Source organism: Tiliqua scincoides, chromosome 2 (assembly GCF_035046505.1).
Source record: "Tiliqua scincoides isolate rTilSci1 chromosome 2, rTilSci1.hap2, whole genome shotgun sequence".
Classification (NCBI taxonomy): domain Eukaryota; kingdom Metazoa; phylum Chordata; class Lepidosauria; order Squamata; family Scincidae; genus Tiliqua; species Tiliqua scincoides.
In genome coordinates, this window is record NC_089822.1 from 180820237 (window position 1) to 180839949 (window position 19713).

The following is a 19713-nucleotide window of genomic DNA, read 5'->3' on the forward strand; positions in this document are numbered from 1 at the left end:
GGGTATCTGCTGAACAACTGCAAAGTGGCAGGGGAAGAACATAAGTCAAAGCTGGGGGCAATGCTGTTTAACCCCTATGCCTGCTGCTTTTCTTCATCACACGGCAACAGGATCAGCTTAAACACCCTTACCTACCACTGCTATTCTTTCTGCTATTCCCCCCTCCCCCAATCGCTTTGCACCTCTCAGGTTTCCATACTTGAGTCTTTGCTAAATGCATGGTTCATTGCTATAAAATGTGTTGAAATACAGATTTTTGGATTCCAAATACTTATTGTTCGATGTCCCCTAATTCATGTATCTGATGAAATGCATTTGTAACTCTCTATAACATACTCCTGTACCTCCATTTCATAAGAAATATACACATATCTTGGTAAGCAACAAACAGATACTTGAGATTGCAGTGCTAACTCTGTTAGTGTGCTGATCAATTATGATGGATAAAATAATTATTTTTGTTTTATGGGGTAAGTTCTGCATGAGGTTGTGATTGTAAATGTGTGTGGCTGCTGTTTTGTTTCCATTTATTCAGACAAATTGGAGACAACTTGATAGTCCCTGGAGGGGTGAAGACCATAGAAGCCAATGGAAGGATGGTTATCCCTGGAGGAATCGATGTCCACACTCACTTGCAGATGCCATACAGGGGGATGACAGCGGTCGATGATTTTTTCCAAGGGACTAAAGCAGCCCTGGCGGGTGGGACCACCATGATCAGTGAGTGCAAGGGGGACCTGTCTAGGTGACCCCATTAGTAGTTTGATGGTTTCTGGGGAGGAGGAGGGAGGCAGCATTTTAAAGAGACATGAAAAGTGCATTTGTGATGATAGCATGTGCTATACATGTTATTCCTACATGGAAGGGACTTGAAGATAATGGCAAGCAAGCATAGGTAGAACTATAAGCCAAATGAAATTTGTGTAACAAATGCAGTGAAAAGCGGAGGCTTTTTGGTGGTGGTGGGGATCATGTTAGTGTAAGGATTTTTGCAAGAATCCCGATTAGGTTTATTATTATGGAACTGTACCTTTGCAAACTCTGACATTTTTATAGGCTGGCAGGTGAGGGCCATATGTACTTGGAATTAAATGTCTGAAGATCTTACATGGCTCAAAATAAGAAAAAATGTTTGCCCCATATCATGATTTCAACACCTTTTTGGGGAAGAGTGTGCTTGGAAAATAGGGGGCTCTGTTCAAATATGTATCAGAAGATGAACAAAATGATCTCTCAGCATGCTTGAGAAATAAATTAAAATGGAGGTGGAATTGTTAATCCTTATTTTGAGAGACTGCTGCAGGCAGGCTCTGGCTCACAATTTAGCTTTGCTACTTCTACAGTTCTTATGGCATTTGCAGTATTAAGGCTCTAGGACAAGTTGCAAATGTGAGTGCAGTCCATTTTCTTTCTTCCTGTTCCTTCACTTCCATTCAGTTTTCTAATCAGTTGAAAGAGCTGCAGTGTCTGCCGCAGTGTCTTCTACATGAAAGAACTGCAGTAGAAATTGAGAATTACATCAGGAGCAATAAAAAGGTACATTAGGCTGCAACTTAGGAAGACACACTTTTTAAATGGATGAGGCTAAGTGATAGGCGGGAAGCTACTACTTCCAACTCACTTCTCAGCAGAAGTCTTCTAAGAGCACCTGGTGCAATGCCAAGAGCTGTTAATCCAAAGCTCAGTGTTTTAGGTTCCCCCATCTTTTCTGGTAAATGCACTCTGGCAGTGTCTAAGAAAGTACAGATATTAAGAGATATGGTTCTGTCTTGCTGTATGAAACTATCAAGTGTGGTCGATATTCATCAGTTGACAGCACAAGAACATTGACAGATCTTCAGAGTTCTAAAATATTCCTAGGTTACTTTGAAGTCTCCATACCTCATTCCAAATTTTTTTCCATTAACTATACCCACTTAAACATTCTTTCTAACTTTTTTTGCACAATGATCAAAGAAGCTCAAAGATTAACATTGGAAGACTACTGCATCTGTTCCTCCACATGTTCCCCCATTGTTCCTCAGGCAGTGGCAGCAGAGAAAGGTGAATGAGGCTATGAAGAAGAATTTCATTACATCAGTAAAACCAACCCTGCTGGATCTGGCCAAAGGTTCATCTAGTCCAACATCCTGTTTTCCACTGTGGCCCAGCTGGATCTGGGAAGCCCGTAAGCAGGAGAGAAAGCATTCTTCTGTCCTGCAATTGCTCCTTTGCAACTGGTATTTTGAGCCATACTGCTGCTGAGCCCAAAGGGAGTTCATGGCCTTTGGGATTAGTAGCCATTGACAAATTTGTTCTCCATGAATTTCTTCACTCCCCTTTTATTGTCATCCAAACTAGTGGTTATCACTATATCTCGTGGCCATGAATTTCAAAGACTAATGCACTGTATGAAGAAGTACTTCCTTTCGTCCATCTTCTGCCTGCTTCCAATTAGTTTCATTGTGAGAGCCGGAACATCTAGATACACTCTCTCTACACTATGCATGATTTTAAAAGACTCAGTTATATACCCTTTTAATTACATAGGCCAACACACATTTTGCTTCCTTAAACGTTATACCAATTCCTGGGTATATTTGGGGTGCTGATTCCAAAAATGGCATCCGTTTTTGTCCTATCACGTCTAGTTTTGGAGACGCAGCATAACCTCTTTAGTGAATGGTTCAAGCAGCTTCCTCATGAGGAAGCCTACACCATGGCTTCCTCATGAGGAAGCTGCTTGAACCATTCATTAATGAGGCTTTATTAAATCTCCAATACTAGACGTGATGGGGCAAAACGGATGCCATTTTTGGAATCAGCACCCCAAATTCATATCAAACCACCATTAAGTTAGGGAAAAACTTTTCTGACCCTCAATTTTGTAGGCCTGTGTTACACTTTCATCAAGATAAAAAACCCCAAATGTTATAACCTTTAGTCATAAGGCAGGTGCTCCTGTTTTCTGATATTTTGGTTGCCTTTTTTTCTACTTTTTCTGTCTCTGCTATATCTTTCTTGAGGTGTGCGACCAGAACTGTGCACAGTATTGCAAATGTACCTGCACCATATGTTTGTATAGGAGTATTACAATATTAGCAGTCCTATTCTTAATCCTTTCCTCATGACCTCTTGCATGGAATGTGCCTTTTTTACATCCTCCGCACACTGGTTTAAATTTTTTTTGAATGTCCAGATATACAGTATCTGAATTACCTCCATTCATTCCCCTATGATACTTTCAAAAAACCTCCAGAACAGTGGTTCCCAATGTTTAGGAGCTCACGTACCACTAGGCAAAAATTGGAATTGTTGTGAACCGCAGGGTGAGTGGTCTGATCACCCTTTCTGGTGGTCTATCTCCCAAGCACTCCCCACTGTCTATTAAAAAGGTTGGAGAATGGACCATCCACAGCTGACACTTCAGTGGCTGGGCAGTCTGTTCTCTTCCCTCTTTGGTGGTCCGTAGGAAATTGCTTGCTTGGCAAGATACTGGAAGTGATCAAAAGTGATTTTCTTTTTCCTGAGACCTCACGGACCACTTCTCGCGGTCTCATGGAACACCTGTGGGTTGGGAACCAGTGCTCTAGAAGGTTAGTGAGGCAGGATTTAGCTTTTCAGAATCCAAACTGATTCCCCTTCAGTAAGCCTTGTTTTTCTAGATAATAAGTAAGTATGCTTTCCATCAGTTACCTGGACCAGATGTTATGCTGACTGGTCTATAATTTCCTGGATTCTCCTCATTCCTTTTTAAATATTGGTGTTATGTTTGCTACCTTCCAGTCCCCTGACCCAGAGGCTGTCTTAAAGGACAGGTTACATATTTGTTAGAAAATGAAGGATTTGTAGGTGTAGAGAAGGAGAATAGTGGTTCTTTGGATATTGAGCACTCAGGTGGTTGTTGGGGGTCCTCTTCAGACAAAGGGAAAGAACACACACATGACCTTCATTTTCCACTACAGCTTGCTGCTGTTTTCCCTGTAGTTGACCATGTTGTTCCTGAGCCAGAGTCCAGCCTGGTAGAAGCATATGAGAAGTGGCGAGAGTGGGGTGATGGAAAGGCATGCTGTGACTACTCCCTGCATGTGGACATCACCCTTTGGAATGACAGTGTCAAACAAGAAGTACAGACACTCATCAAAGAAAAAGGTTTGTCAATACCAGAAGCAAGGTTTTGTTATGTTTTGTATCTTGTGGGTCATTCTGATTGCCAGGCTTCCACAGTTAAGATTGCTATGCTTGCCATGGCAAATGAACCTCCACCTTCTGGCAAATGTGGTGAGTGATCTTCATCATCCTTTTCCCTCCTGCTCTTGTGCAGGAGATGAAAATGAGGGGAGGAAGACCATTGGCTCTCTGCATCTCAACTGTGGGTGCCTCCGAGAGCAGTTAAGCCTTGCATATCTGTAACAAACTTAACCTATGACTTTAATTCTATTTGCATGATCTCTAGCTGTATGATCAATAATTCTGATTTTGTGCTAGGTGGAACATTTCTCAACTCACTTTTTCCTAACTCTTCATGGAGTAAACTGGCTGGCTTGTTTGGTTGTGTTCAGTTCATGATAATGAGAATGGAAATACATAGTTCTGTTCAGTTGTTGGCTTGAAGACAAAGTTTTTTAACAGGACACTTGTATTCAATTCCCAAGACACAGCTGCAGTCTAGTAAGAAGAATACTGCATACTTGTTTTAAGGTCACAAATGATACTATGATACTGGTCTTGCGGGAATGTTGTGGTGATATTGGCAGTTATTACAGTATATTTGTCCAAGACCAAGAGGGTAAAAGAATATCATCTTTTGTTGCTGCTTGTTTCTAGTTGGAAAAGCAGGGTTTGTCAACCTGACTCTGAATACAGTATTTTTGTTGGTGGCACTGAACATTTATTTCCTAGCTAACTGTCCCAGTTGCCTTGTAAATCATTTCCATCTCTGATCCTGAAAGTGTCTTATTGACCTTAGGGAATCTTCATGGTGGCCACAAGCCCAGTAAATATCCTGCTGGTTACATGAACAGTCTTGAATATGTGCCTAGTTGTTTGACAGTGTTTCTGATATTCTCTTATTCAATTTTCTTTAACTGCTGCATTGCTTAATTATAGTTTCAATCATGATGGGTAATCTTTTAAATCTAGTGAAAATTAATAAACTAAGGTAGCATAACCCTACCTACCCTTTTAGTATTTCCATGCTATGGCTAGTTCAGTGTTGTTGCATAAAAAACAACACCTACCTACCCATTTCCTACGTACCCAAACAACACCTACCTACCCATTTCCATGCTATGGCTAGTTCTGTGTTGCATAAAAAGCTTAGCATTCTGTAGGCTTTAGCTAGACAACTATAAAGTTCCAAAGGATCTCCTTTGTCCGAATAGGACAATACAGAAATTACTCCTCTGCAGCTAGTTCTTGCCAAAGTTCTCAATTCCATTGTATGCAAGCATTTTCTCACATGCCTTGTGGACCTACCCATTAGAACAGGGGTGCTTAAACCCCGACCCGGGGGCCACTTGTGGCCCTCAGGGACTCCCAATCTGGCCCACGGGGAGCCCCCAGTCTCCAAGAGCTTCTGGCCCTTCAGAGACTTGCTGTAGCCCATGCTGGCCCAACACAACTGCTCTCATTGTAAGAGTGACTGTTCAACCTCTTGCGTGAGCTGTGGGATGAAGGCTTCCTCCACTGCTTGCTGTTTCATGTCTGTAATGCAGCAGTGGCAATGAAGGAAAAGGTGGCCTTGCTTTGCGCAAGGCCTTTTATAGGCCTTGACCTATTGCAAGACCATCATTCATTCATATAACTTCCATCTCTAATATATTCATTTACATAAATTTATGTAAATTTATTCAAATTTGAAATGTAAATTCTTTTTTTTCCTGGCCTCAGACACAGAGTCAGAGAGATGATGTGGCCCTCCTGCCAAAAATTTTGGACAACCCTGCATTAGAACAGGAAAGATTAGAGAATAAAATCTTCTTTGCTAACTGTCTGCTTGTGTATAATATCTCATTCCTTTAGGAGTTAATTCTTTCATGGTTTACATGGCCTATAAGGATTTGTACCAGATGTCAAATACAGAGGTAAGAGTGATGCTGTTCTCTTGTGTTGTGTGCTCTTTGTCAGCTAATTTCCCCTTTTGTACAGTTGACTCCAACTGAGAACTTTTTATTTAAAAGCAATGTACAGATATTCCAAGTAAACCCTATAAGCAGATTTAGATATAGCCTTGGTGTAGCCCCTGGAGATTTTACAATGTAACATTTAGTCACACTACATGGAGGATGAATTTATCAGTGGAATCTGTCATTTAGGCATGAAACTTCCACGTTCATAGGCAGTGTACCTCTGAATGTGAGATGCTGGAGACAAGCACAAGAGGACTTTTGCTTTTGTACCTTGCTTGTTACCTTCTAGAGATTGGCTGAAATACTGGCACCAGCTTTCTGGGAAATGTTGGGCAGAGTCCTGCACTCTGGCACCTCCAATGACAGATTTGGTGGCTGTGGTAACATCTGTAATGAGGGTTCAAGGATCAGCCTGACAAGGTGAGGCTGGTTCCTTGGCTTTTGCCTGACGCCACCTCAGTTGGCTGAATGCTAACAGATTTCTTATATTGATGCTTAGCTTTATATCACCTAGAAGTTGCATAACCCCAAAATTGCCTGAATCTTGAGTGTATTGTTGGGGCATTCAAGCTTTGAAGATCCCATTCTATTTTAAATTGGAGGTGGGGGGAGGGAGAAAATGACCTACTAATGTATCTTGTGCAGATCCACTACATGGAGTCATGTTAGTAAGTAGCTGATACAGTAGTTATCATTTGGACAGACCCTTGAATGGAGGGGGGAGAGAAAGTGAGAGTTCTGTGTGTCAATCAGAGCAGAAAGCAGAAATTTGACATAATTGACCCTAATAGTACTGAAAGTTGCTGACCTGAATAAACTAAAGGAGAGGGAAGAACTTGGGACTATTAGTTTAGTATTGCCAAGAAGACTGTTAGTAATATGGGGAAATGAGCATATAGCTGAACCGAGTCAAGTACACAGTAGGATTCCTGCTGTCAAATCCCCTAATTTAAAAATAAACACAAAGAAGTATGTTTCCAGACCGCATGGAGCTTTCAAGACTACTGTATTTCATATTTCCATAATCTATTGTTTTGAAGGACAGGCACATGATAACGTAGCAGTTAACTAAAATACTATCTCCTCAAAATTCAAATTCATAGGTAAAGGGGAAAGGAAGAAACTGAACTGTAAGCATCACCTTTGGAGTCAAATGATCAGGCTTCTTCATTTTACTTATTACGTTTTAAAAACATTTGTATCCTATCTTTCCCTTTGCATTTAAGATGCCCAAGGCAACTAACAATATGAAAATGAAAAAGAATACAGTCAATACAAATAGCATAAAATACAATTAAAACATTAGCAGTGCAAAGGGATGAAATAAGGAGCAGCTGAGTGACAACGTTAAAGAGACAAAGTAAGATAAAATAAAAAAGGAGCAGGGGCTAACAAGGAAGGTGCCGTTGTTAACTCAAGTGGGAGAGAGTTCCACAACTGTGGCACCACTATAGAGAAAGCTTTCAACCTAGCTTCAGCTAATGGGGTGTTCCAGAAGAAAATTTAGCGTCCCATCTCAAAACCTGAGTTTGTTAATATAGCCCTATTCCTTATATTAGCATAGCCCCATGCAAATACTAATTTTGTTTTGTTAATCATCTATTTGTTGGAACCTTTTTGACGTCTTTTAAGACTTCTGGTTATTAGGTAACATGCACAAGTGTAAGTTAGAGCTATTTGCTTCAACCACTAGTAGTTGTTCTTCCATGGTAAGTTGGTGTCTTCATCAGAACACCCTTCTGAGCTTTTTATACATTTTTTTGATAAGTTAGCTGATTTTCCATAGGTAGTCATTTTGAAGCCCTGTGCTTAATAACAATATTGGTGCTGGTCAGAAATGTACAAAGATGAAACATCTGACTTGTTGCATTCTCTTTTTCAGCTGTATGAGATATTTAGTTTCTTGGGAGATCTTGGTGCAGTAGCTCAAGTTCATGCTGAAAATGGAGATATCATTGCACAGGTGATTTTATTCTACTTTTTCTGTGAACAAGGCAAGGACTTAAGCAAACACACTGTAATGGAGCATTGTACTGGTTTATTGTTAAGCATTTTTTCTTATGAGTGCTTAGATCCCATCTAGCAAAGGTAGCAAATATCTAGAGTTAAGGTTTTTGATCCTTTGATCTGAATCCTGACCCTGGATTCTGCAAATAACACTTAATTAGTTGCAGAACTCCACTTATTAACAGATGATGACTTGTTAAAAAATGTGGTGCTCTTTAATCAGTTGATAGTGCTAATTATATAACATGCAACCCAATCCTACTGAAATACCCCCTCGCCACTATAGCTGTGCCAGTGGAGAATGTGCTGTGTCTGTGGGAGGGGAGCAATTGTTCAGTACCCCTTTAGTTTTATTGAAGCAAACTGCTGAATCGAACAGTGGAATAGGTGGGAGAGACAGTAGACAGATTGGTTCATTGGGGATTTTGTTAATCAAACTGATTTAATTCATAACTTTGAACCTTATTGTATTTGTATTCTTTAGGAGCAAGCCAGAATGCTGGAGATGGGGATAACTGGCCCAGAGGGCCATGTGCTGAGTAGGCCAGAAGAGGTATGGTAATATTGGCAATCAAATACTGAAAAGAGGGTAGTTTGTTGTAGTTGCACACAACACAAGTAGCTTTTCAGCACAAATCCCAAGCCACCCTCGGTAGTAGATGATGCAAGTTCCTAATATGAACATGAACTAGTGCCATTTCAGTAGAAATCCACATATCCTGGGTGCACTATGCATTCTCATAATTATGCATGGTGTAGGAAAGTGCATAGAGTTTGGCTTTTCTCCCTCTCTCACAACGTTAGAACTAGGAGACAAATACTGTTAATAATAATAATTGTGAAAGATTTAGTACAAACAAAAGGAAGTATTAATAATAATAATAATAATACAGGTATTTATATACCGCCTTTCTTGGTCATCAGATTTCTCCTCAGAATTTATTCAAGGCGGTTTACATAGGCAGGCTGATTAAATCCCCGTAGGGATTTTTACAATTGAAAGAAGGTTCTATCTTTCAAGAACCACAACAGTCCAGATGTTTCACTCTGATCTGGTTTCACATTCTGGCCTCCATCCTCCCACGCTCAGAGCAGATGGAATAACTCGGCTTAGCTTGTCAGCTGCTTCAAGGTCGCACGGTGCCGGTGGCCTCGAACTGGCGACCTGTGGATGTTATCTTCAGGCAAATGGAGGCTCTACCCTCTAGACCAGACCTCCTGCCCATCACACAGCACTGTATTTCATCACACAGCACGTAATTAATATCTGGAGTTTGCTAGCACCCAATCTAGGTCAGCTTGTCTGATGTTCATATTCCTGAAGTCTTCACTGTTGTTGACTCTGGAGCTGTATGAAGCCTGTGTTGAGATAGTGAGTACTCAAAATGAAAACTTTTCTCTATGGCTTGAAAGTGCTCTCTACTGCTGCATCAGCATTGCAAAATAGGTCTCAAAAATTCTAGCAGTTTCTAAATTTGCATGTACATTCTATAGTTTGTTAAAGTGAGGACACCTAAGGCAATTTGCACTGAGCATATGAGATTTCCTGATCATGAGTTGCTGTTGAGGTGCTAATTGGATGGCATTGAGTCTCTTTGTTATTTGGCCTATTAATCCCAAATTCATTTTAATTTAAGATTAATTTTAAACCATAAATTTTGCAATAAGATTTTTTTTGACTGAATAAACCCTCTTCCCACACTCACACACCCATCCATGTAATCAGTGCAGTCAGTGCTTTCCATAATGGTTCTGCAGAGTTAAGAAGAATGCAGATTGCTAGCTAATGCTAGCAGATATAACTCTGTAACCACAAGGAACAGAAATGTAAGAGTTATCATTTGCATATAATTCTTCCATTAATGTAATCATCTTTAAATATGAAGGTCAGTGTGTGTCAAATGCTAACATGCTTCCACTGTTGATTTTGGAAGATGTTCTGTTCCAATAATCTTGGTAGGGTGTTATAAACTTTCTCTGCTTGCAATATTTTTATGTTTGATTTTGAAGATTTTGGAGAGAAATGTGAATGACTGAAACTTACATAAATTGTTTGACCAGGCAGCCATCCCAGGTTTGTGTGGTATATATTTTAGTGCTGCTCAGCCTCATGGACAATTCTTGGCTTGGACTTGGTCTGTAGGGGAAATTATATGTTAACCACACACATGCCTCAGGACACATTCTGATGATATATGTAGTGTGGTTTTGGACCACAAGTCTCAGTCATTGCTGAGCATTTGCAGCCATGCAGAAAACATGCCACTTTGGTTGTCCAGAATGTTGCAGAAAACCATGTGTATTTATTCTTTGGAATTTCTTTATAACACTAGGGAGATATTGCTTCAGAATCCTTTCCCACTCACGGCTCAGTCTGAATTTGTGTGTACTCTCTCTCTTTTGCCAAGAGAGTAAGGGAGCACACATGACACAATAGCTGCAGGACTCTTTTATCCCAGCTGTCTGATAGAAGTTACTTGTGACAGTTTCCTTAACTTTGAAGAGAATCTGTTCAAGAATCAGCTGTTATATGATAAAATACCTTCCTTGAGTCTGGTAGTAACAGACATGTTTTGGGTTCTCACAGAGTTTACCTGTATGACTTAGGATAATGCCTTTCAAGGTATTCTCCCTCTTCATTCTCAAAAGTTCAGTATTCAGTCTTTGCTAGTCAACATTTGGACAGGGAGAAGGCATTTTAGGATGAAGTCAGGCTCAGTAGTGGATGATGTAATGTTCCAAAGATATCTCACTTGATGAAGTGTTGAAAGTTCTAACAGCAAGCAAGATATGAAAGTTTCAGGTCCATGATGTCATGGGAGGCAAAAGTAGCCAACAGGATCATAGGCAAGGGGGAAAAACCCCTCATAATTGGGAGAGACGTGTCTCAAACAAATAACTAGTGCAAATTGTTCCCCTAGCACAACCATAGTTCAGTTACAAAATATATTAGGGTTGCAGGCTTTAATTGGTAAACTAAGGAACTAAAGCTTTAGAGTCTGTTTTAATTGGCTCAGAGTTAAACACATGCACACGTTGGTATGAGCATGGAGTCTTTTATGGTTTTGGAGTGTGGCTGTAATAAATGAGACTGTTAGAATAAAAGGCAATCAGTGGTAGCTTTTCTTTGTTAAATTGTCATCTCATACTTATGAAATATATTTAACTTTGTATTTTATGTATATAAAGTGTATTTAATGTATGAAATGTATTTAAATAAATGTATTTAACTTTTATTAATAAGCAAATATCAATATATTAATCTGTTTTTAGTCAATTAAATGTTATTTAATTAATTTAGCATTATTTAATTTTTGACAGCTCTAAGATACAGATTGAGTTTCCAGTAGAAGCAGTATAGTTCATAAGCAAAAAAATACAGATCTTTTTTGGCTTTAAAACAGAAAGCACACACCCACTGTTATGTGGGGCTGAGCTGATGTATTAACCCTGTACGCGCTAGAAAGTCATTTCATAAATTTGCTGAATACAGAAGATGGTGGTGTCTGCTGGTGTTTTGCATCTTTTAGATTGTGAGCCCTTGTGGGACAGGGAGCCATTATTTGATTTTCTCTGTAAACAGCTTTGTGAACTTTTCGTTGAAAAATGGTACATAAATACAAAAGTGGTACATGTTGTTGTTGTTGATGATGATGATAATAGAAACTGCCTAGAATTGAAAAGGCAATGGGAGGCAGCAGAGAGGGAGGAAGATGGGGGAGGAGAACACAAGCATGCACAAGTGGCAAATTTTTATTTTTGTAATTAAGATTGATAGCAGTCTTGGCAACTGATCTAAAATAAGTTGTATATTCCTCCTACAGGATCAGTCAAACTAGACACAGTGCATTCGAAGCTGCCATACTTAATTTTTTTAATAATGAATTATTGACCGTAAAATGTAGCTTTAATCTCAACTTTTCAGAATCCAAAATATCAAATAATTTAAAAAGGGTTAGGTGCGTTGATCTTTTTCATGTTATTTCAGGCAAGTCATGCAATGAAGTCAATTAATTATAGCATGCATGGTTATTGATCCTCTTTTTAATGTTTTTGCGAGCTCACAGATATTCTTGTATTCCAGCTGGAGGCTGAAGCTGTATTTCGTGCTATCACAATTGCTGGTCAGACAAACTGCCCTTTGTATGTGACCAAAGTGATGAGCAAGAGTGCTGCTGACCTCATTTCACAAGCCAGGAAAAAAGGTAAGCAACTTCATCCATGTCTCTTCAGATCTGTCTATTTTATCTAGGTGAAAAGATTTGTTCTGTTCTTTTTATTTGCTGATTCTTGCAGGGAATTTGGTCCTTCCACCTGACATTGTTCAATTACCTCTTTTTCTCCAAGTAATACTTGACTGTACAAATATCTCTCTATTTTAAAAATACAGGTGGGCCCTGGTATCCACGGGGGTGCGTTCCTCCCCCCCCCCGTGGATACTGGAAACTGTGGAAAGAGGGACCCTTATCAATGTCCCCCCTGCAGCCCATAACCTTTGTTTTTGACAATGAACATTAACAGGAAGCAGGTTAAAGTCTCTGGCTCTCCTGACTGGTTTCCATAGCTCCACAATTCCACAACCAGGTTCAGTCTTTAGTGGATTTCAAGAAATCCTACCTGCCAATTTCTTGGAAGGGAAAAAAGACAGGATATAAATCTTTTAACAACAACAGTCAACATATGCTGCCTTTTGTCATTTCATCAATGTCAGCATTCTTAATTTGTTGTTTGCTTTTGTTTGTCTAGTAGATTTTTTTAATTAGTGCAGTTTTACCTTTTACATGCTGCTTTGAGGGCATACTTTGGGACTATAAGGGTGAATATATAGAAGGGCCCCAGTATCCGCAGATCCGCTTATCCACGGTTCCCCATGCAACTGTTACCTTTGTTTATGTTCCTAATAAGGTGTGTGAAATGGCTCATGCTTTAACCGAGCAAGCAGGCATCCTGGTTGTGGAATTGGCTTTCAGAGGTAGCCAAAGAGGGTGAAGCTGTAGCTACCTGTCTAACCTCAGAAGATGGTTTGGAGCACAGAGGAGGAGGCATTTCTTTATGATAGCCTGGCTATGACCTTAATGATCCTTTGAGGTACCCAGAAACTGGCTTGAGGCTGTTATTTAAACTGGCTGTTATTTAAACAGAGGTTAATATAAGCTACCTGAAGTCAAGCTTTAATTGGAAACCCTGCATGTATTCTGGAGAAACTGGGGACCAACCTGGTTGTTATAAATCTGTGAGCTTCTGCCCATACCAGCAGCTACATATTTTGTTCCCTGCTTTTCCATCTGTAATGTCTAGCATAACTTGTGTCCTTAAATTGTGTTTTCCCCATTCCCCACCAGGTAATGTAGTGTTTGGTGAGCCAATCACAGCCAGTCTTGGAACAGATGGAACACACTATTGGAGCAAGAACTGGGCAAAGGCAGCTGCCTTTGTGACCTCCCCACCTCTGAGTCCAGATCCAACAACTCCTGACTATATCAACTCCTTGCTGGCCAGGTTAGTGATGGAAGAGGGAAACGTGCTTCTCCCCACTATCACAAGCTTCTGATCTATAAAAGCTCTATAGACCATAGGCATAGAGCAGTGGTTCCCAAACTGGTAGGTTGTGACCCACCAGCCAGGGAAGCACTTATCCCTGCCCCTTTAAGGGAGGATTGCAGCAGTGCTATCCCCAGGATCACACTGCTGCTGGGGACAGGAGGGTTGTTTTTTTACTTACCTCCAGCCAGTGCTGGAGTCCTGGGTGGTCCAAGGGGTCTGGGGATCCCTTCGCAGGGCTTCCCAAGCCTAAGTGTGAAAATGGGGGAAATGGGCACTTCCGGTTTTCATTGCAAAATTGGAAGTGCCCATTTTTCCACACTTACAGAGGCTTGGGGTGGGCTCCCTGGACCTCCCAGAATTCTAGTGCTGGGTGGAAGTAAGTTTAAAAAAAATCCTCCCCAGCAACAGCGAGATTCTGGGGATTGCATTACTGCAATCCCCCCAACGTCGCCCCAGGAAATACTTATGTGGTTCCCTCCTCCTAAGGAGGACTTTGAGAACCACTGGCATAGACTGTTAACATATGTCAAGCTTAAGCACAGAAGTTCCCAGTACAGCTGTGTAGCCAGAACTGCTTCCCCTATATTTAGATTCTGTACACCAGTGGTTCTCAAACATTTTGCACTGGGACCCACTTTTTAGAATGAGAATCTGTCAGACCCACCAGAAGTGATGTCATTACCGGAAGTAACATCATCAAACAGGAAAATTTTTAACATGCTAGAATCCTATCCACACCCAGGAGTAAGTCCCATTTACTGTCATTGTTAAAAGGACATATATAGTAGCCTGTTAAAAGTACAGATCTGAAACATTTCCCCAAATGCCCTTACATACCATGGTGGCATCAAGTGTAATATATTAAAAATAAAATATTGAAATGAATGGGAACCCACCTAAAATTACCTCGCAAGTCACCTAGTGGGCCCCAACCCACAGTTTGAGAAACACTGCTGTACACTATGTCTTGTTTATTTGGAGGATGCAAGGGCATTGTTTTTGTGACTGTCATGGTAGTATGTGATGGCTTTATATTGAGAACAGAGGTAGTGAAGGAAAAGAAGTAGTCTTTATTTGAATGTAATATTAATGGAAGAACAAGAGGAGGGGACCAGTTAGAACTAAGGAATATTTGGCTGAACTGTCTGCCAGCACAGAATTGAATTAGTGGGCAGCTGCAAACTACGCGTGTTTTCTGTGTCTGGGAACAGTGGGGTGCTGCACATCAAAGATTTCAGAATTGTGTGTTGATTGGTTACTTGAAGAGAAGGCTGCATTGGTTAAATGGCAGTTGAATTAGAACTTACCCACATGGGTGACTAGAAATGGAATGGCAGCAGGAGTTGCATGTGAAAACTTTGGTGATCATTATTACGGGACATTGTGGAACATTGTACCTGATCCATGTGAATAGCTTCCTATACCACTTGAGCAGCTACTTCTTCAAAAGTAGCTTGGTCATGGAGAAAAAGAACCCCATCTGCTTCTCATTCATTTTGTGCTCCATACTGTCTTGGGTATAACCCTTGGGAGACTCACATGGTGGGGGAGCCTGCTTCTGTTGTTGGCTTGTTGTTTTTGTTTTTACAAGAACAAAGCTGACTGACACAAATCTCTCTGTGCAGTAAAGCAGACATATGGCACTAAATTGTTAAGAGGAGATAGAGATTATCATTGGATTAGGACTTGGTTCAGAAGCCCAGACTGAGGCCGCAAAGCTCAGAGACTCTTTTGAATTGGTCACAGGGTCCATCTGGAAGCCAAAAGATCTGTGCAGTTTCCCTTCTTGGTGGTTAGGCAAGGATGTCGCCTCTGTCTGGCTTAATTACCATGTCTCCTTAGCAGCTAGCAGGCTGCAGGAAGTTTCCATGGAACTCTGTACACTGTTCTTGGTATGACATTACCAAGGTTTACTGCTGCCCTCTGGTGCTGCTACACATAAATATAATAGGGGGTCAATAAGTAAATTGTCACTTATTCTCTGTCTAAATGAAAAATCTTAATAAACTACTTATAGGGGGAAAAACATTTATGACTGTACAACGGACCTGACTAACGGATACTTGCCTTTTGGGGGGGTTGTTTCTCTGGGCCAGTGGGGACCTCCAAATCTCGGGAAGTGCACATTGTACATTCAGTACAGCACAGAAAGCGATTGGAAAAGACAACTTCACAGCGATCCCAGAAGGGACCAATGGTATTGAGGAACGGATGTCTGTCATCTGGGACAAAGCAGTGGTAAGAAAAAGGAGGGGAAAGTGATCCATCTGAGCTTTTGGTGAAGATCTGTACTAAACTTTTTTTTTTAAGTGCTGGGTTTGTCCAAAATAAAAATGAGTGAATTTTTGAGTGAAAGAACCAATGTTTGTTCAGTTACTTGGAATGAGAATGTGATGACAAGTACTTCTAAAGCAGTTGCAGGCCAATGTTTCCTCCTGGATTACAGTTGTTTCTTCTTTTTCTACTATTATTTTTATTGGCAACCTTCAGTCTCGAAAGACTATGGTATCGCGCTCTGAAAGGTGGTTCTGGCACAGCGTCTAGTGTGGCTGAAAAGGCCAATCCGGGAGTGACAATCCCTTCCACACCGGGAGCAAGTGCAGTCTGTCCCTGGTCTGTCTCCCTGGCTATGGGCCTTCCTTCTTTGCCTCTTAGCCTCAGACTGTTGGCAAAGTGTCTCTTCAAACTGGGAAAGGCCATGCTGCACAGCCTGCCTCCAAGCGGGCCGCTCAGAGGCCAGGGTTTCCCACTTGTTGAGGTCCATCCCTAAGGCCTTCAGATCCCTCTTGCAGATGTCCTTGTATCGCAGCTGTGGTCTACCTGTAGGGCGCTTTCCTTGCACGAGTTCTCCATAGAGGAGATCCTTTGGGATCCGGCCATCATCCATTCTCACGACATGACCGAGCCAACGCAGGCGTCTCTGTTTCAGCAGTGAATACATGCTAGGGATTCCAGCACGTTCCAGGACTGTGTTGTTTGGAACTTTGTCCTGCCAGGTGATGCCGAGGATGCGTCGGAGGCAGCGCATGTGGAAAGCGCTCAGTTTCCTCTCCTGTTGTGGGCGAAGAGTCCATGACTCGCTGCAGTACAGAAGTGTACTCAGGACGCAAGCTCTGTAGACCTGGATCTTGGTATGTTCCGTCAGCTTCTTGTTGGACCAGACTCTCTTTGTGAGTCTGGAAAACGTGGTAGCTGCTTTACCGATGCGCCTGTTTAGCTCGGCATCGAGAGAATGAGTGTCGGAGATCGTTGAGCCAAGGTACACAAAGTCATGGACAACCTCCAGTTCATGCTCAGAGATTGTAATGCAGGGAGGTGAGTCCACATCCTGAACCATGACCTGTGTTTTCTTCAGGCTGATTGTCAGTCCAAAATCTTGGCAGGCCTTGCTAAAACGATGCATGAGCTGCTGGAGATCTTTGGCAGAGTGGGTAGTGACAGCTGCATCGTCGGCAAAGAGGAAGTCACGCAGACATTTCAGCTGGACCTTGGATTTTGCTCTCAGTCTGGAGAGGTTGAAGAGCTTTCCGTCTGATCTGGTCCGGAGATAGATGCCTTCTGTTGCAGTTCCAAAGGCATGCTTCAGCAGGACAGCGAAGAAAATCCCAAACAAGGTTGGTGCAAGAACACAGCCCTGCTTCACTCCGCTTCGGATGTCAAAAGGGTCTGATGTGGAGCCATCGAAGACAACAGTGCCCTTCATGTCCTTGTGGAAGGATCTGATGATGCTGAGGAGCCTGGGTGGACATCCAATCTTGGGGAGAATCTTGAAGAGGCCGTCTCTGCTGACCAGGTCGAAAGCCTTTGTGAGATCTATGAAGGCTATAAAGAGTGGCTGTCGTTGTTCCCTGCATTTCTCCTGCAGTTGTCTAAGGGAGAATACCATATCAGTGGTGGACCTGTTGGCTCGGAATCCACACTGCGATTCTGGATAGACGCTCTCTGCAAGTACCTGGAGCCTCTTTAGTACAACTCGGGCAAACAGCTTTCCTACAACGCTAAGGAGAGAGATGCCGCGGTAGTTGTTGCAGTCACCCCTGTCACCTTTGTTCTTGTACAGCGTGATGATGTTTGCATCCCTCATGTCTTGAGGTACTCCACCTTCTCTCCAGCAGAGACAGAGGATTTCATGCAGCTCAGTGACGATGATCTCTTTGCAGCATTTTAGGACTTCAGCAGGGATGCTGTCTTTTCCAGGTGCCTTGCCAAAGGCAAGGGAGTCCAGGGCCACGTGAAGTTCTTCTAGGGTTGGTTCACTGTCAAGCTCTTCCAGCACAGGCAGGCACTCAATGTTGTTCAGCGCTTCTTCGGTGACTACATTTTCTCTGGAATATAGCTCAGAGTAGTGCTGCACCCAGCGTTCCATCTGCTGCGCCCGATCCTGGATGACCTCGCCTGTGGCAGACTTCAGAGGGGCAATTTTCTTCTGTGTTGGACCTAGGGCCTGCTTGATACCATCATACATCCCCTTGATGTTGCCCGTGTCAGCTGCTATCTGTATCTCGGAACAGAGCTGGAGCCAGTAGTCGTTAGCACATCTCCTGGCAGTCTGTTGGACTTTGCTGCGAGCAGTTCGGAGGACCTGCAGGTTGCGCTCACTGGGACAGACCTTGTATGCTGCTTGAGCTCTCCTCTTTTCCTCAATGACTGGTGTCAACTCCTCAGAGTGGGCTTCAAACCAGTCTGCCGCCTTGTTGGTCTTCTTGCCGAATATGGACAAGGCGGTGTTGTAAACGGTATTCTTGAAATGTTCCCATCTGTTGGATGCGTTTGCGTCGGCCGGGCCTGGAAGAGATTCCTCAAGCGCTTGTGCAAATTCCTCCACTTTTCTCTGATCCCGGGTCTTGCTGGTATCAATGCGAGGTCTTCCTTCCTTTTTCGTGTGATACAGTCGCTTTGTTTGCAGTTTCACTCTGCAAACTTTGCTAGTTTTTCTACTAGCCACTCTGTAAAGTCCTACTGAATTAAGGTATTATGAGTGCTTGTGTTTTCGAGTTCCTTTAATTAGAAGTAATTGTTGCATTTAATGTCTATACACAATTTTGTGCAGTATCCAGATATAACTTCTTCAGGTGAGAGATATAATATGGGGAAATTAAAGAATATAAGTATTACTCTGGATGATCCACGTGCTGATATTGGTGCATATACAAAAGTAGGTTGAAAGGTGTTTGTAGGTGAGCAATTGGTGCAGTAACAGAGCCATTGTCAACAGACTGCTATGCACTCTCTTTGCCTACATTGGTGAGGACCAAGGCACTGCCCTTGCCCAAACAGATGATTAGTGTTGTCAGGTCTGTTCAGTGGGGTTGGGAGCAGGAAATGGAAGCAATCGAGCAAATTCTACCAATGAATGGGAGTATCTCTGGATCAGAGTCTCAGTTTAATGTCCTTTGCCAAGCTACCTGATATATCTTGTTGTCTTTATTTCTGAATACGGACAGTAAATTTTAGTACTTTCTTTGTGTTCTTAATAACAGTTGGCTGTCCAACTTCTTATGATCTCAGGAGCTGTTTCCTTTGTTGAAGAAAGCTTTGTGTATGAATTGAACATAAATTTAGTGAGGTGCTTAAAATTTCTAGTAATAACTCATTATAGATCAAATGCCTTTGCACTATACAATATCTAGTCTTCTTGCCTTAAGTTCCTTTTCTTGGATGATTCTTAAACAGGCTACAGGGAAAATGGATGAAAATCAGTTTGTGGCTGTCACAAGCACCAACGCTGCCAAGATCTTCAACATGTACCCAAGAAAGGGGAGAATTGCTGTGGGATCAGACAGCGATCTGGTCATATGGGATCCTGATGCAGTGAAAATTGTGTCTGCTAAAAGCCATCAGTCAGTAAGTCTTTTGCTAGACAGGGAGAAATCAGTTAATCATTTAAGATGTTGAGGATAGGTGGTTAACATGTTGTCGGTGTGAATTTGAATTTGCGGGTCACTCATCAAACACTATTTCAGCATGGTGATACCTCTATTTTATGGGATGTGGTAAGATAATTGGCATGTGGTAGAATTTTAGAAAGAACAAATCAAGCAGTGGAGACACA

General features: G+C 41.8%; 1 protein-coding gene across 2 annotated transcripts in view; it reads left to right on the forward strand.

Annotated features, from left to right (window-relative positions):
- The window catches only part of DPYSL3 (dihydropyrimidinase like 3), a 71155-nt gene that overhangs the window by 48455 nt on the left and 2987 nt on the right, over positions 1-19713 (forward strand). For both annotated transcript variants that reach the window (XM_066618360.1, XM_066618361.1), the window contains exons 3-11: positions 536-720; positions 3967-4131; positions 6004-6065; positions 7993-8073; positions 8602-8670; positions 12202-12322; positions 13460-13616; positions 15758-15899; positions 19335-19505. In XM_066618360.1, the coding sequence (XP_066474457.1) occupies positions 536-720; positions 3967-4131; positions 6004-6065; positions 7993-8073; positions 8602-8670; positions 12202-12322; positions 13460-13616; positions 15758-15899; positions 19335-19505 (1153 nt within the window). The remainder of the gene's footprint in view (positions 1-535; positions 721-3966; positions 4132-6003; positions 6066-7992; positions 8074-8601; positions 8671-12201; positions 12323-13459; positions 13617-15757; positions 15900-19334; positions 19506-19713) is intronic.